Genomic DNA, 17,864 nt, shown 5'->3' with positions numbered 1-17,864 from the left:
GGTCATCTAGTACCACATTGTGTTGTCATTTGGGACAAATGCTTGATGTTCTTGTTCTTACTTATATAAAAAGTTAATATTAACTTAAACTTGAAATAGTAATATTTCACTAAAAGCCAACAATATGCCCTATATTCTGTTATGTAACTCCTGACAATAACAACCTACAGTTGTGTTCAAAATAATAGCAGTGTGTTTAAAAAAGTGAGGCAAGATCAAAATCCTTATCATAGCTTTTATTTCCAAACAGGCAAATGCATTGGGGACATTGCACTTTCTATTCCAAATCCAAATATGAAGAAACTTATGTCAAATGTTTCTTCATCTTTACAGAAAGTGAAGAAAAAGGAATATTAGACTGTTCAAAAAAATAGCAGTGTCTGCATTTTTCTTTACAACTCAAACATTTACTGTATTAACTGAAAAATGCATGAAAATGTAGCTTTTCTATGAATCACTGAACTAATATTTAGTTGTATAACCTCTGTTTCTGAGAACTGCTTCACATCTGTGTTGCAGGGAGCCGACCAACTTATGGCACCTGTGAACAGGTGTTTCAGCCCAGGACGATTGGACTACATTCCACAATTCCTCTGCATTTCTTGGTTTTTCCTCAAAAACATGTCACCACATAGGTTTTCTATTGGATTAAGGTCCAGGGATTGGGCTGGCCACTCCATAACGTTAATCTTGATGGTCTGGAACCAAGATCTTGTTCGCTTACTGGTGTGTTTGGGGTCGTTGACTTGTTGGAACACCCAATTCAAGGGCATTTCCTCTTCAGCATAAGGAAATATGACCTCTTCAAGTATTACAATGTAACCAAACTGATCCATGATCCATGGTATGCGATAAATAGACCCGACACCATAGTATGAGAAACATCCCCATAACATGATGTCTGTGCCACCATGCGTCACTGTCTCCAAAGTGTACCGTGGCTTGAATTCAGTGTTTGGGGGTCGTCTGACAAACTGTCTGTGGCCCCTATTCAAGCCACAGTACACTTTGAAGACAGTGAAGCATGGTGGCACAGACATCATGTTATGGGGATGTTTCTCATACTATGGTGTCGGGTCTATTTATTGCATACCATGGATCATGGATCATGGATCAGTTTGGATACATTAGAATACTTGAAGAGGTCATGTTGCCTTATGCTGAAGAGGAAATGCCCTTGAATTGGGTGTTCCAACAAGTCAACGACCCCAAACACACCAGTAAGTGAACAAGATCTTGGTTCCAGACCATCAAGATTAACGTTATGGAGTGGCCAGCCCAATCCCTGGACCTTAATCCAATAGAAAACCTATGTGGTGACATCAAAAATGCTGATTTTGAGACAAAACCAAAAAATGCAGAGGAATTGTGGAATGTAGTCCAATCGTCCTGGGCTGAAACACCTGTTCACAGGTGCCATAAGTTGGTCGGCTCCCTGCAACACAGATGCTCAGAAACAGAGGTTATACAACTAAATATTAGTTCAGTGATTCATAGGAAAGCTAAATCTTCATGCATTTTTCAGTTGATACAGTAAATGTTTGAGTTGTAAAGAAAAATGCAGACACTGCTATTTTTTTGAACAGTCTAATATTCCTTTTTCTTCACTTTCTGTAAAGATATAGAAACATTTGACAAATGTTTCTTCATATTTGGAGTTGGAATAGAATGTGCAATGTCCCCAATGCATTTGCGTGTATGGAAAGCTATTATTAGGATTTTGATCTTTACTAAATTGTTTAAACACACTGCTATTATTTTGAACACAACTGTATGTGGTGTCCTTCATAACGATAATGAATGCATGATTTTGGATGCACGTTACGTACTTCACATATATTTTACATAGCGGTTGACAGTTATTTTTTTGTATAATCACCTTGAAAATACAAATACCAACATGTTCAAATTTGATTAAAAATGCATCATGTATGCAAAGGATTGTCAGATATTCATAAGCAAAACATGAACCACTTTTATTTGCAAAAGTTATGTTGGGGCTGGTCCCAGATGTGCGTGATACAGTATATACAATAAGAAACAGCAAACTGAAGTGTGCACTTCAAAACTGGGATCACAGTGACACAACGTTAAAGGAGAAACGACTTTTGGTTTGATTTTTTCATGGCGCTATCACTGATAGTACAAATCAACACAACCATTCTGTACATGGGTAGTTTATTTTAAGTTAGTGTTTAGAGATTGTGTAGCCTATGTGTCTGGAGTTGTTTGATTGGCAGCCTTGTTCAACTTCTCTTATGGCAGATATTGTTGGTCTGACCCAATGACAGGCTGAATGACCAGTGAATTTCAAAAGCAAATCTCATATACACAATTCGGTGTCGATACTGCAGGTTTCTGCCTCTGCCTTTTGTGGAAACTGTATATCATAGAAAGGACATTTTTAAAGGCCCAATATGATGCAACCAAAGAACTCGGAACCATTCAGGGCAGTACAGCATCTCATCATTGTTTACATACTTGCTTTTCAAGATGATCTCAACTGTAATTCTTTGGAGGACAGTTCGTAAAAACAAATTAATAATCCAACATTGATTTTGTATACACTTCTTCAGTGTATTGGTCCATGGAGAGACAATTAATAGCTGCGTTTAATTCCCTGGAAGTTATCAGGCACCTTATACCTTTATAACTTGATAGTTTTATTTTTTATTAAGAATAGTTATCATTCAAAACAAGTTAGCTTGAGAACCTTCCTTTACTTTTCTGGCAAAAAAATGTAACCTCCGAGTCACTGATGTAGAACAAAAAAAGTCACTGTCTAGTCATGTGTAAATTGTCTAGTGTAAAGGAATTCAAATGTGGACTTGACATCAGAATCTCATTAAAGATTTGATGTAGAACAAACAGCTATATACCATAACCTGGGCCTCAAAAGGAGAAAGAAAAAATATATATACACTCACCGGCCACTTTATTAGGTACACCTGTTCAATTGCTTGTATAAACAAATAGCTACTCAGCCAATCATATGGCAGCAATTCAATGCATTTAGGCAGGTAGAAGTGGTCAAGACAACATGCTGAAGTTCAAACCTAGCATCAGAATAGGGAAGAAAGATGGTTTAAGTGACTTTGCACATGGCATGGTGGATGGTCCATGGCAGGATGGATCCATGCTTTCATGTCGTTTATGCCAAATTCTGACCCTACCATCTAAACTTTGCAACTGAAATGAGACTCATCAGATCAGGCAATATTGTTTCAATCTTCTATTGTCCAATTTTGGTGAGCCTGTGTAAATTGTAGACTCAGTTTCCTGTTATTAGCTGACAGGAGTTGCACCCGCTGGGGTCTTCTGCTGCTTTAGCCCATCTGCTTCAAGGTTGGTCACGCTGTGCGTTCAGAGATGGTATTCTGCATACCCTGGTTGTAACGAGTGGTGATTTGAGTTACTGTTGCCTTTCTATCATCTCAAACCAGTCTGCCCATCTTCATCCGACAGCAAAAAGGCATTTTCGCCTACATAACTGCCGCTCACTGGATATTTTTTTGTTTTTCGGACCATCCTCTGTAAACCCTATTGATGATTGTGAGGGAAAATCCCAGTAGATCAGCAGTTTCTGAAATACTCAGAACAGCCCGTCTGGCACCCTCAACATTGCCACGTTCAAAGTCACTTAAAGCCCCTTTCATCCCCATTCTGTTGCTTGGTTTTAACTTCAATACGTTGTCCTGTCCAGGTCTACATGCCTAAATGCATTGAGTTGCTGCCATGTGATTGGCTGTTAAGTTATAGGTGTTAACAGGAAATTGAACCGCTGTACCTAATAATTTAGTAAAGTGGCCGGTGAGTGAATATTTGGGTGCTGCAAATGGGAACTGCAGCTTATGTGATGAGATAAGAGAAAAGTTAAATAAATATTTGATGACACTATGGATGTGTCACTTAGTCTTAACACCCAAGACATATTTCTTGCTTCGTAATGTCATGTTTAATAAATTACCACATATAAAATGATCAAGATGTCCTTTTAATGCACATACCAAATATATAAGCATGGCTGATTTTTTTTTCTTTTAAAGCATCCAATCTTTAATCTTTGTTTAAATTCAAACATTACAAACACGTTAACAATGAGGCAATCACTCAAAAGAAAGAAATACTAAAACAAGGAGAGCATTACGTTACAGAGATTTAAAAAAATATCATAAAAAGGAAAATTACAATCAAATCCCAGTGTATTTAAATAAAAATAAGGCAAAAGCTGAAAGGCAAAGTATCTACATAACAAAAGCAACATAATAATAATAACCATTTTTTATAGTTTCCTTAATTTGCTGTCATATTGTACGATGATCTGGATGAATCTTGAAACATTTCCTCTATGGCTGCTGGGCCTGGCTAAATATAGACTGAAAACTGGGAATTAGCTGTGGAAAGAATAATATACAATTATTTAGCAGAACCAGCCAATGTGAATTTTACATCTCTGCTAGTGCAATTATTTACTTTGTTTAAAGAAAATAATAGTTTTAATAAATAATTAAGGAATTGAATGGTGTTGAACTTACCACAGGTATCCCTCCTTAAACTCGGTGAATTTGTGCCGGACCATAAATGATGCTAGTGCGTCTGCTACCTAGCAACAGATGACAGAGGACTCAATTAAGAAATTAGCAACAAACTGTATCTGGAATCTGGATCAAACCGGTCAAAAGAGGTGCAAACTGAATCCTTAAGTGACAAACGATAATATCTCAAAAACAAATGTCATAAAATGCAAAGTTAAATCTGCTCTTGCATTAGGTTTGGTTTATCAACAAACATCATAAGGTGATTGGGACAATGTCAAAAAGACAAAACGTCCAAGTAAAAATCCCTTACTTTTTCGGGTGCGTCCTCATGGACAGCATGGCCGCACTGAGGGAGAACCTGCATCTGAAACTTCCCTGTGGACAAACAAGAGACAAAGGATATTTTAGTGTTGTGTGTATACTGGGTGAAAAAATTAACACTAACTAAAATGTCATTTTGTGCCTCTTACCTTGCATTTGTCCAATAGTAAGGTCTTTGTCAAGTCTGTCCACTCCTGTATAAAAGGATTAAGTCAGGGGTGAAATTCTGTACTGAATGGCAAATCAGCTTGGAATAAAACTTGAAGCATTTGTATTCGTCCAAACAACATGACCTGAAAACATGAGAGATCTAACCTGCAAGCAGAAGCAGTTTTGGCACAGGGGTGGTGAGAAAGAGGGCAGACAGGCCTCTGAACCAGCCCTCCCAGTATTTTTCCGTCTTTGACAGATCCACTCTCCAGGTGAAGAAGCTTTCCTTTTTGATCTGTGGGGAAGAAATCGACTTTTTAAAATGACTTTTCACCCTCTCACAACCCGATACATACATGATGTTACCACAGGAAGACAGAGAGTAAGACAGGAAGAGGAACCTCCTGGTCATCTTCTTTCATCCTTTTCTTGTTGGATTCTTCTTCCGCTACTTCCTCCTCTTCCTCTTCTATGATACCTTCGATGCTATTAGACACACCTGGACTGCTGGTGGTTTCCTCACATCTGTGAAGGTCAGAACAAAGCAAATTAACTTACAATGCATAAAATACAGGGCTTAAAAAGGTGGAGTCAGAGATTCTGGAGAAAGCGTGTTGAGAAAATCACTTTTTGTCAAAATCAGTGAATATCTCTTCACGATCCTTTACCCGTCCGTGTTGTGTTGACTTAAAAAATAATCTGGTGTAAATAAACATTCTTGGCTCTGTAAACTGGTATGTAATGAAAGGGTATGTATAGAAAGGTGCCCACCGTAGCTAGCAACATGCCTATTTACAGAGCCTATAGTATGTGTTTTAACACAGTTTTTCTTATAGAACACATACAGTTTGTACAGTTAGGGGATTGTGAAAAGATGGTCAATGATTTTGACAACAAATGTTCACTAGAGTCACTGACTCCATCTTTAATATATAGATGGGAAACGGAGCAGGCATACTTTTTCACCTGGCCTCCCATTGACACTCGTGCCGACTCTACGTTTCGGATCTGGCCGCTCTTCACACTGAAAAAAAAAAAAAAGGAAAACAAGTTTTAAAACCAGACAATGTAAATTTGTCCTTTCCAAGGTGAGGGAGCCAAATGCTTTCAACAAGGCGCGTCTTGGTTCCAGTAAATAATGTTAATAACATGGTTTGCCAACATTAACCAAATTGCAGGAGAGTATTATTTTGCCCAATCACAATTCCAAGATGTAGCTGTAGTACCGCCAACTGCTTCAGGTTTACCTCCACTCAATGGCATTCTCCAGAGATTTAAACGTCTTTGGTCGACTCCTGAGGAAATTCTGCATACTGTTCAAAGCGTCCATTGCTGTACCTGAAGGCAATCCAAACAAGTATTTGTCATTAATAAACCAAAAAAATAAAAAATACTGGGCTTGTCAATTTGATTTGATTATAAATATTTATCAAATATATTCACTTCTTAAATCAACTCAGTGCTTCAACTGATCTGAAACTATCTTTGATTTTACAATTTGAGAAAACCCAAGCACTTACCTTCTACGACATCAATGACGCAGACGCCGAGCAGCGATGGTATATGATTGGCAGTTGCCGTGTGAACTGCGACGGCCCCGCCCATGCTGTGTCCAATCATCATGATCGGAGGGGGGTTGTCTCCATAGAGCATCTCCACCACTTTGCCAATATCCCTTTTGTAAAAAATAAAGTAATAATAATCACTCATCAACCTTTTGACACAATCATTAAATGTATAATTGGTTCAGTACAGTGCCCTCTCTGGTTTTACATATTTAACAATGAGGCAATCTGTTTAAAATGAGTGTTTATGTCTTAGCTGCTCAACACTACAACTTACTTGGCCATCGTGTCAGCGGAGAGATCATCAGGATTTTTCACTTTGGTGTCACCTGCAGGTGATAAGAGTGAAGTGAATTTCAGCATTTGTTCAATCTAGGCTTACATGTGAAGAAGGAGCTGCCAAGCGATGCATTGGGACCCCTATTATAGTCATTGGCCGATAGGGATGTGATCAGGTGACTTTGATAAACTTCTTAATAACTTGTTGTAGAGTAGCTGCAGTTTGAACTGTTACATCTGACTTCAGTCTTGAGTGTCAGTGGAAAATATGAATTGACTGCTACTTTATTCCATCACCCTATATCATTAAAAGTAATTGCCTAGATGGGCTATACTAACTAACCAAATTTCCATCCAGATCTCAATAATCCAAATTATAAATAGAATGTATAGTAATGTGTAGTAAGTTATATTTACCATGACCTCGGAGGTCCATAGCCACCACCCTGCAGTTGATCCTGCTGAATATGACGTTCTGCAAAGACACATACAGAAACCTTTGAATCAAATAGTGTAGATAAAAACATGCTGGAGCAAAAAATAAATAAATAATTTTAAAAAATCCATAAATATATCACACAATGCGCATATGATTTATCAGTGTGAAGTGGTTAAGGAGTTTGTGTAACAGTTTCTATGCTCACAGTAAAGACTGCCCAGGAGAGCGCAGATTGGCCTCCTCCATGGAGCAGGAGCAGCACAGGACCATGGGAACCACTGCAGTAAAGTCTAAAAATGTTCAACGTAGTGAAGGAAAAGGTATACCACAGCTGTGCAAGAGTTACAAAGTAAGTACCGGTACATGCAGCTCAAAGTAGAATAAACATTGACACTGTGAAGTAGGGCTGCAACTAACGATTATTTTGATAATCGATTAATCTGTCGATTATTTTCTCGATTAATCAATTATTAATCGATTAGTGTTTTGGTCCGTAAAATGTCAGAAAATGGTGAAAAATTTTGATAAATTTTCCAAAGCCCATGTTGACGTCCTCAAATGTATTGTTATGTCCAACACACACAGATATTTCAGTTTACTGTCATAATAGGATTAATGAAACCAGAAAATATTCACATTTGAGAAGCTGAAATCAGAGAATTTGGACATTTTTTATTAAAAAATTACTCGAAACTATTAATCGATTATCAAAATAGTTGGCGATTATTTTAATAATCGATTAATAATCGATTTGTCGATTAATCGTTGCAGCTCTACTGTGAAGTGATTATTTTCATTTGCAATTGAAATGCTCTGGTTGATTGATTGCCACCCCAAATTTCAATTACTCTCGCTGAATTTCCTCCCGACATACTGAAGCAGCAGCAGTCAAGGATATATCTTTTCCACTTTCATTTTCCACCTCAACATCTTCCATGGTTTCAAAGTACTGACTCCAGGACAGAGGGGAGAAATCTCTCTTCCGTCCAGGTCTGTAAGACAAAAACAAACACACAGTGTTTCTGTGAAGAGGCCCTCTAATACAGTTACTTTTTTATATGGCTGGAACATTGAGAAAACAAATGGCCAATACAGCGTGCCACGTCACTGTTGTTCACCATCTCTTTCAGCATAATGTCTTCTCTAATCATTGTGTCTTTACCTGTAAACTAAAACAGCTATACATGCACAAGCTTAGTTTATCTAATGCTCAGTCGACTGCCTATATATTTAACTGAAGGAAAATAATAACTTTTTAAAGGGTAATGCTTACTACTGTAACATGGTGATGTAAACAAGCCTTCACTTTCACAACACAGGCTTTGTTAATGAAAGAGTGAATGAACCCAAAAGCCTTTAGCTAAACATATTTACAATACAATATAACCAATCTTTGAACAGTAGGGGAGAACGGGGTAATTTGTCACACGGGTAGGTTGTCACAATCGTTATATCTCGGAACCAGAAGGCGCTGTCTGTTAAATGTTGGTATGTAAATATCCACAATTGGGATCAGAGGTCACCTACATTGTCTTCCTTGGAGTTAGACTGCTGCATTTGAGGTGAGAGGACTGTTAGTGTTTTTCATGTCAAATTGAAAATATTTAGCTCCTCTGTATTTTTCTTCTAGGATTTTACACAATGGGTTTATAACAAAACACGTGTTACCCTAAAAAAGTGTGAAGGGTAAGCTATAGTTTAGATTGTTTTTAGCAAGCTAATTAGTTGTCAGATGGTTGTTGGCCTTGATGCTAGCAATAAATTCCAGTTGGGGTTGGTCGTCACATTTTTTGGGGGGGTTGGTTGTCACATGTTATCCAAAGGTGCAGCCAGGAAAGGAACCCAATAACAAAATAAAATGTCAAGCTGTATCCTCACTGACACCCCAGAGAAGGAGAGAATTGAGCAGGAAAGGCAGCTAGCATGCAAAAGAGAAAAAGGGCAACAAAATCAAAACGACCCAGTGCATCCCAAACTAGACCAGTTGCCAAGGCTACTGCACCCCAGTGCACTCCACCCCAGCTGGGGAAGAAGAAACAGAAGAGAAAGAGACAGGAGGAGGAATCTTCATCAGATGAAGAGGATAGTTTGTGTTTGGTTTGTATGGAAACGTTCTCCAGCACCCGTTCAGGGGAGGTAAGGGAGAAGTGTTGTATGTGCAACCAGTGGGCACACAATCTCTGCTTAGTTAGAGTGAGCAGACTCAGATAGTGAATGTGTGTATCCTAGTTGAGTAGGCTATTATTGTTAGACAATAGTTTGGTCTTAATATGGATTTCCTTTTTGTTAATTCCTTGTTCATTTTGTGTTAAGATGCATAAAGTTATGTAGGCCTATTTTTCAACTCGACAATGAAATTAAACTTTCAAATGTACTTTCTGCTTTCTTGCCTTCTTTTTAAGATTTTTCCCATAAAGATAACATTGTGACAAACAACCCCATAGTGTGTGACAACCGACCCCTTGATGGGGTTGGTTGTCACAATGTTTTAGAGTGTCTTTGATGGTAAATTTCTTCTTTATTACAATAAGTTAGAAAAAGTGAGGGGTTCACATTTCAAGCCAACACCTTAAGCTTTAATTTAATGTAGGAATGACTATTGAAAGATGTTTAGGTGATGAGCAATTCTCACTAGAGTAAAAAGTGTGCCTACTTACCCCGGTCTCCCCTCCTATCTGAAGATATTGCCATGAATGCTGCTCATTCGTAGCCTGATATACAAGCAATACGTTTGTTAGAATGTATGAATATCGCTACATTGAGCTGACTTTCATCTTAAAAGTACATACATTGCTTAGATTGTATTCCAAAGCTGCGAACCAAATCAGAGAAAGGTCGTATTATACAAAAATCAGAACTCTTGTTGATAGCAGCTAGCTTAACCAGCTAACGCGAGCAGGTTAACTGTCCCTTCACGAACAGTAGAGAACCGAGATACAAGTCCAATGAAATAGAAAAATAGAAACTAATTAGCGTTAGACAGCATGCTATATTAAGACGTTAACTTACCCCATTTTCATTTTGGAGCCAGACTGAAAACCACCAGCCATAGGAGGTCTGGAAGACAACAGGTTTAAGTGTAGTTGTTTCTCCATGTTGTGGACAGCGGGCTAGCTATCTGTGTCAGGAACTGGTTAATGCGAATTTCCCCTCTTTTCGTAGCATATGATTTTCTTCGACACCTGCAAAGACTCTAGCCAGGCATTGGATAAATGTCATCCAACGCTAGGTAAATGGGGAAATACGTTTGTCTTGTTTGACAAGCTAGCGGCTAACGTTGCACTTCTTCTGCAGCTGTGATTATTTTGGATCGGCCTCTTCTTCTAGTAGGTTAGCTGTACCTTTTTAAAGCAATACTGCCCTCTACTGGCCACAAACGTACCTACAATCAGTGGTTTACAATATACACTTACAGTATTTTACACCCTGTTTACAGCGTGTTTGTGTCACCTTAACATGAATTTGTATTTATTTATAGGAATCAGTATCCCCCCCCCCCCCCATATTATTTTCCCTCTTAACATCTTGTGACCCCTCAGACTTATCTCAGGACCCACTAAAAAAATTAATCAAATATATTTTGGCCTGGTTTTCGCAAGCTCATACAGAAACCAATATTATACTATCTATGACAGAAACATAGTCAAAATATGACATTTGACAAAATATACTTTAGTTTCATTCAATTCCATTACTGTCGATTTTGAAGCCTCTGACCCACAACATGAAATGTCATTTTTGAGTTTAGATACATATGAATGGAACCAAACGTGTAAAGAAAAAAGAAAGTCAAAGTAAAACGTCACAATTAAATATCGATTGTTTGGAAGGACAACCTGCACTGTCTCAGCCACATATGGTACAGAACTGGGTGTTATACTAAACCAAATAATTAAGAGCTGCTTGGCTGTTCTGGTGGTCAGATATGTTCTGTTCTAAATAAAAACTCCCATCACAATAGATTTCACATTCTTGGTTTTCATCAGATGCTGTTATTTTCCACATTAATATAAAGTAGCCTAATATAATGTCAATAGGCTATCCTATATCTTATGGTATTCCTGAACACAAGGTAGTAGTAGTGTGTTCTTTACCAATGCCAGTGAGACAGCTTACTTAAAGGGGCAGTCCTTATATTTTACACATAATGTTCAGTGTATTTATCATGGTCACTCCTATCACAAAAATAGAACAATGTATCATTTTGCTTTGGAGAAGTTTTGTAAAAAAATCTATATATACTGTATACATACAGTATTTAAGTAACTGGTGATGTCATCAGGGTTATTTCATCTTGAATGATAAATATGCATTTGGTTATTAGAGTAATATTCATATTTAATAATAATGATAATAATAAATTATATTCAGGGGTTACAGTGTGGTTATGATCAGTGGGGACAGCAGCCTCAGCCCTGTTATCTGAACCCACTGTTATACAATAGCAGACGTCTGAGAAACTTGTTAAGGCAGTTATATAATGAGGAGTGGGTGATGACAGCTGATCGCCAACTGTTGCATACTTGCTAATTTGATTGTTAGAGGCATTAGAGAGGGCAAGAAGAGTTGATGGGGAGTTATAATCATAAATAATAGTTGGTCGCATACAAAAACACCTCAAAACTTGGGACAGATGGTGCCTTTGATGATCTCTGGGAGCTGATGATTATGTTTTACAATCAGCATTAAGAGACAATGAAGAACTATAGTGCCACATCTTCTCAGCTTGTTTTTAACATCAATATACTCTTCCCTGTTTAATTCATAGTTAGTGGTCCTCTTAACAGAACAGAAATGTACAACATTGCTACCAAGATAAACATTAGGAAAAAAAATGCAATGGAAAAGATGTATCGTCTATCAGAAGAACTGCATGGTCAAACCCACTGGGTTGTTACATAACCAGCTGAGCAGATGGAATTTCAATTATGGCCAAAACAATGCAATGCTATGTGGAACATGTGGCCTGTACCTCGTGGACCACATTCAGAAGGTGCACCATGAGTGTCCTGCCAGGGTTTCTCACTGACTGGTGCTTGAAGGCATTTTGTCTTTGACGTCAGCTATGATCATTCGGACAAAAGCAGGGATGTGATATTTGATATGATATTTGTTCCCTGACGTCTCTTATATGTAAATGTGGCTGACATATTGGTCTTTGGGTGATACATCTATTTATTTATCTTTTTACATGTGTCGTTTCTATGCTTTCCTTTAGGAAGTTGTATTTGCACATTTTAGTATGTTCATTCTATAGGCTATTTAGTGCTTGATGTTACTGAATGTTAACACTTGTGCTGGTTTAGTGTCCTCTTCTTTGACTTTATAAAAAAAGTTAAGAGAAGTTTGCATGGAAATGGTTTTGTGAATGAAGAAGGTAAGCTCTGCTTGGGTGCCCCACTGACCTTTTAAGTGACGCAACGGCTGACTTTATTTATAGTGTTATAGAGATTAAATGTTTCACAGCACTGAGTACAAGGTTCGTGGTATTCATAGCACACAGGACAGCACGTTGGTGACGGGGTCCGGCAGCTCAATTTCTTTTCCAGGGGGCCGTCGGGGAGGTGACCACAGACTGGTTGAAGTCAGACCAGCAAGTTGTTTTTAAAGGTTATTCACACAATGTTCGTCAGCAATCTTTTTTATTTTTAAATTATTATTTTTTGCTTCGGTTCCAGACAGCAAGTGTTAGAAGCAGCTCCCCTTTCCCTTGTGAGACATTCCAAGGTTTGAAAGGTATAACCATTTCCTACTGTGAGGTAAATTCCTGATATAGTTGTTGTTTTCATGACAGCAGTTTCCCGTTGCAAATTAGATAAAACTAGGTCAAATTTAAAAAAAACATGAAACTTACTTTAAAATGCAGCTAAAATACTTTGATGAATTCTTGCCTTCAATCAAGACCAAACGCCTGTGCACACTGTTCTTACTGAACTAATTCATGTTGCATAGTTTATTTCTAAAGAGCACAACTCTTATTAACTAAAATATAAAGCTTAACGCTTATACTTAAATCAATAAAAATGAGCTAATTGAAGTAAATATAGTAAATATGAAAACACAAAGTGGGCACATTATGCATTTAAAAACAACCAAATGATGCTATGCTAGTGGTGAGAAAAACACAACCAGCAGCCCTAAATTCCTCTTATAGTTGTTATTTCCATGACAGGTTATAAAACAAGGACAAATTGAAAAGCATGAATCTTACTTTAAAATGCAGTTGGAATAATTTGATGAATTCTTCCCTTGAATCTCTTTGACCAAACACCTGTGCACATTTCTTACCACAATAATTTCTGTTGCATGGTTTATTTCCAAAGAGCACAACTATTAGTACTGAGTATACTAAGTACATACTTAAAATGATTAAAATTAGCTCATTTAAGTATACAGTATTTAGTAAATATTAAAACACAAAGTGGGCACAATATGCATCTAAAAACTACCAAATAATGCTTGATCAGCGATGTGAAAAACCCAACCAGCAGCCCACATGAGGCCCTCGTCAGCAGCTATAGAAAGAAAATACCATAAATAGTGGAAATGTGTCAGGTGCGTGCAGGTCAAGTGCAGAGGCAGGATTTTCCTTAAACCCAGGCAAGTTTGGTAAACATGTGAAATAGAATATGAAATTAACTTTACTTATACAGCAATAAACAGACATAACGATACAGTTTGTGGAATATATCCTGAGATATGTGACTACAGGAGAAGCATTATATTTGTAAAGGAGTCAATCTTGCATAGTCAACAGCCTGACCTGACTTTAGCTTGTAGGGGTCCCAACCTGCCTCGGCTTTGGAAAGTCACATGTATAAAGGCATGCACGCACAGGCCTTCAACACCGTAAGGACAAAGTGTTCCTCCTTCTTTTGAGTGCTGCTAGTTTGCCTAGACAGAAGATGTAGCAGACGTGGCTTGAGTGATTGCATACATATGCTCTGTGCATCCACCCACCCCTGTTCATTGTATGGATTGGCTGAGGAGCATGGCGGTTCCTTTGTCTGGGAACATTGTGTACCTGCATGGACATTACTTGCAGGGAGGAGGGATGGGGGAATTCCTAAAATGTAGTTTGTCAGCATGAGCTAGTTTTGCCTTTTGTTTTGGGGTACTACTACCACAGAGAAAAGGATGTAGTCCAAAGGTAAAACCTCCACAGCACTTATGTCAGCCGGACAGATACCCCAAGAAAACATTTAGGGAATCCAGACAGGCCTCTATGCCTCTCTGTCTGATTGGCCGCCTACAACAACCAATAGAAACATGTTCCTTGATGTCAGTGTAGTAATGTGAGAAGGTATGCCAACGTGTTGAGTTGGAACTCTTACATAAACTTTGGATTTTAAATATGAAATAAATACATAATGTAATCAGCAATTAGATTTCACTTTAAAATTTGCTGCGAAAAAAAATATGATAATATTCAAATTGTTGACATGAGTCAAGCGGTGACTCTACTATAATGACACCCTAAGGAGAACATCAACAAGTCCTCAAATATCCTGCTCTGTATCACAGTATCTGGTAAACATGAGATACTCATGACAGGTGTGTACAAGTTGTGAGGCTGTCCAGCAGTCACATGCAAAAGGTGCCTATATATTCAGTTGCTTCTTCATCACTAAGTAGTAAGCACACAGCACGAGAGGAGGAATAACTGACCGAGGGATTGTATACACTTTCTTGTGTTGGATTATAATTTCCCTGGAGAACTTCTGAGGTAAACTTTTTCAAAATGAAGACAGTGATTTCTTAACACATTTAAAAATGCTTCTATAATTTTTTTTTTTTTTTTTTGCACGATTTTCTTTTGCACCTCTGTACTGAAGTAGGATCTCCTTGACTCACAGCTATATGATAAATGCTTGTTTTTTCAGTGAGCGGTTGTATGCTGGCTGGCTCACCTCACACAGAGTTTATGACACAAGGCATTTCCACGACAGAACAGCTTACAAAGACCAGTGTACTTCTCGAGAAAACTTGAAGCTTCCTTTCACCCTCGCTTACATGTATGCACAATGTTAAGCTCAGACGCTACCAACTTTATTAGACTCAGTTTTACCAGTACAATCAGGTTTTTACCACTGTTACTGTTGTGCGGATGTCAAAATCAGAGCAAATTAAAATGATTCTCATCCAAAGAGAGTGTATGGACAAATATATCTGGATGTGTCTGTCTTGCTGAGCTGAGTAATGATTTGATCCTTGCTTTGTGAAGTGTGACATGCAGATTTTTCCATTGATGTAATCAGTCCAGGCGCAGCTATGGTTGGCTTGAAACCCAAAGACGTGGTGGTGCATACTGCGACAGTGAAGTTCTTCGGAGCTGGAACGGCAGCCTGCATTGCTGACCTCCTCACCTTTCCATTGGACACAGCCAAAGTTAGACTACAGGTAGGACACAATGTGGCTTGAGACGTTGGAACTTCTTCCAAATAGGTCTTGTGTTAAAAACTTTTCTTAGCCTGCTGCTCACAATCCCTTACATGGTCCTCAGATTCAAGGAGAGTCTAAGAACCGCAAAGGGGGCAGTGCTGTGAAGTATCGGGGAGTGTATGGCACCATCACCACCATGGTGCGCACGGAGGGGGCCAGGAGTCTTTACAATGGACTGGTGGCAGGACTCCAGAGGCAGATGAGTTTCGCCTCGGTCCGAATCGGCCTTTACGATTCCATGAAGCAGTTCTACACAAGAGGCTCTGATCGTGAGTTACATAACCTAAGCATAAATAGTGTTCTAAAAAAAAAACACTGGTTTCTTCTGCTGATTCATGGTGACTTTTATGCATATGCTGCACAGGTGCTGGGATTGTTACTAGGATCATGGCGGGCTGCACCACAGGAGCCATGGCTGTTGCTTTTGCACAACCGACAGATGTTGTCAAGGTGCGTTTCCAAGCCCAACGTCCACTGGCTGATGGTGGGAGGAGATACAACAGCACGATGCAGGCCTACAAGACCATTTACAGGGATGAGGGGATGCGGGGCCTTTGGAAAGGTGCCATTTTTACCTCTATTGCACAAATAACACGATGAAAAGAAAAAACATTACATTTCTTATCATGAACATTTCCTGCATTGGTTTTAAAGTAACCATTATCTACTTTCTTCTAGGATGCTTGCCCAACATCACCCGTAATGCCATCGTAAACTGTGCGGAGCTGGTGACCTATGACCTCATCAAAGAACTCATCCTGAAGTATGACCTAATGACAGGTGAGGTGGTAAATCTCAAACTGCAGTTATCAGTCCAATGTCTTACTCCAATACAAACACAGATATCTAATTTAGTGGAAGGCGAAGTGTGACGTAGCTTGGTTGTTCCCCAACAGACAACTTTCCGTGTCACTTCACGGCTGCCTTCGGAGCAGGCTTCTGCACAACAGTGGTGGCTTCCCCTGTGGATGTAGTCAAAACACGCTTCATGAATTCAGGGTCAGGGGAGTACAAGAGCGCTATCAACTGTGCTATCAACATGGTGAGACAGGAAGGACCCACAGCCTTCTATAAAGGGTGAGCACACACGCACATTGCCCTGAATCAAAGAACAATCAAATACATTGTTGGGATGATTCTTAACTTTTCTTTCCATTGTCTCCTTTAGGTTCATGCCTTCTTTCCTGCGACTCGGCTCCTGGAACATTGTGATGTTTGTTTCGTATGAACAAATCAAAAGAAGTATGACCAATGCACAAAGGTATTGGGAGTCGCCATTTTGACCACATCGCTTGTTGGACTGTTTCTTCAGGCAAAACTGCACACTGCACACTGACACTAAGAACTTAACCTTCACCACGATGCGGCGGTGACTGGCGGTTAGAAAAAAAGAGAACTGTACGTGGCAGGTTGGGCACGAAGCTGTAGCTTGTTGACTTCCTGGATGAACACAGACTCTGTGGCCATTGTTGCAAAAACAGAACGATTGGAGGATTCAAGTATTAAGAGACACTTTAAGCATTGCAATGGAGAGCCCCCCCAATACGAAAATGCTGATTCAGGTATAAAAGATGGATGTCAAAGGGTAATTCCAGAAAGTTGCTTTTTTCACTCATCAAAATATATACTTAATCCTTAGGTAACTTTGAAGATGTATTTTCATGTTTACAACAAAGAACTGTGAGGCGATATGAATTTTGTTATGGCGTATTGTTATCTGATTGTAGGTTTTCCTTGAAAGGAATAGACAGACCTAAACTGTGACCATTTCTATGTCCCTTACCTACTTGTCTGTACTATGTATTGTTTACAATGTTTGCCATTGTTTGTGCATGTGCTTATAGGCTAATCGATGTGCTGCTTAATGTACATAGCATGAGTTATTGCTGGTCAATAAGTCATAAAAATATTGTTCACAGTGAAAAAGAATGCCAAAATGATTAAAGGAAGTGCAATATTTTTCATTGTCTATTAATGAATATTACTGCACCTCTGTGAGGTGTGTTACACCAAGCAACCCTGGGAAAAGAAGATTATGACTGAAGTGGAGCAAAATATAAGATTGCAACAAAACAAAATGTGTAAGTTGTTTACAGGAAGTGACACGTCTTGGGATTAAAAGGTGTCAGT

General features: G+C 38.7%; 2 protein-coding genes across 2 annotated transcripts; one reads left to right on the top strand and one right to left on the bottom strand.

Annotated features, from left to right (window-relative positions):
* Positions 1-3,981: 3,981 nt before the first annotated feature.
* ppme1 (protein phosphatase methylesterase 1) lies at positions 3,982-10,602 on the bottom strand. Its single transcript, XM_080040770.1, has 14 exons — positions 10,302-10,602; positions 8,215-8,284; positions 7,498-7,623; positions 7,271-7,328; positions 6,852-6,903; positions 6,530-6,684; positions 6,257-6,347; positions 5,968-6,033; positions 5,411-5,534; positions 5,175-5,304; positions 5,009-5,053; positions 4,849-4,913; positions 4,536-4,603; positions 3,982-4,394 (listed from the first exon to the last, which is right to left on the bottom strand). The coding sequence occupies exons 1-14, from the start codon at positions 10,385-10,387 to the stop codon at positions 4,391-4,393; spliced, it is 1,140 nt and encodes a 379-aa protein (XP_079896896.1). The 5' UTR covers positions 10,388-10,602; the 3' UTR covers positions 3,982-4,390.
* Positions 10,603-14,937: 4,335 nt separating this feature from the next.
* On the top strand, positions 14,938-17,017 carry LOC307260499 (dicarboxylate carrier UCP2-like; the record flags this gene model as incomplete). Its single annotated transcript, XM_080040756.1, has 7 exons — positions 14,938-15,018; positions 15,551-15,692; positions 15,796-16,003; positions 16,099-16,296; positions 16,413-16,514; positions 16,631-16,811; positions 16,903-17,017. The coding sequence occupies exons 2-7, from the start codon at positions 15,564-15,566 to the stop codon at positions 17,015-17,017; spliced, it is 933 nt and encodes a 310-aa protein (XP_079896882.1). The 5' UTR covers positions 14,938-15,018; positions 15,551-15,563.
* Between the last annotated feature and the right edge of the window lie 847 nt (positions 17,018-17,864).

Source organism: Ammodytes marinus (genome assembly GCF_949987685.1).
Source record: "Ammodytes marinus genome assembly, chromosome: 14".
In the NCBI taxonomy this organism is placed as follows: domain Eukaryota; kingdom Metazoa; phylum Chordata; class Actinopteri; order Uranoscopiformes; family Ammodytidae; genus Ammodytes; species Ammodytes marinus.
Note: the sequence above shows the minus strand (reverse complement) of the source record. Positions and strands in the feature narration are given on the sequence as shown.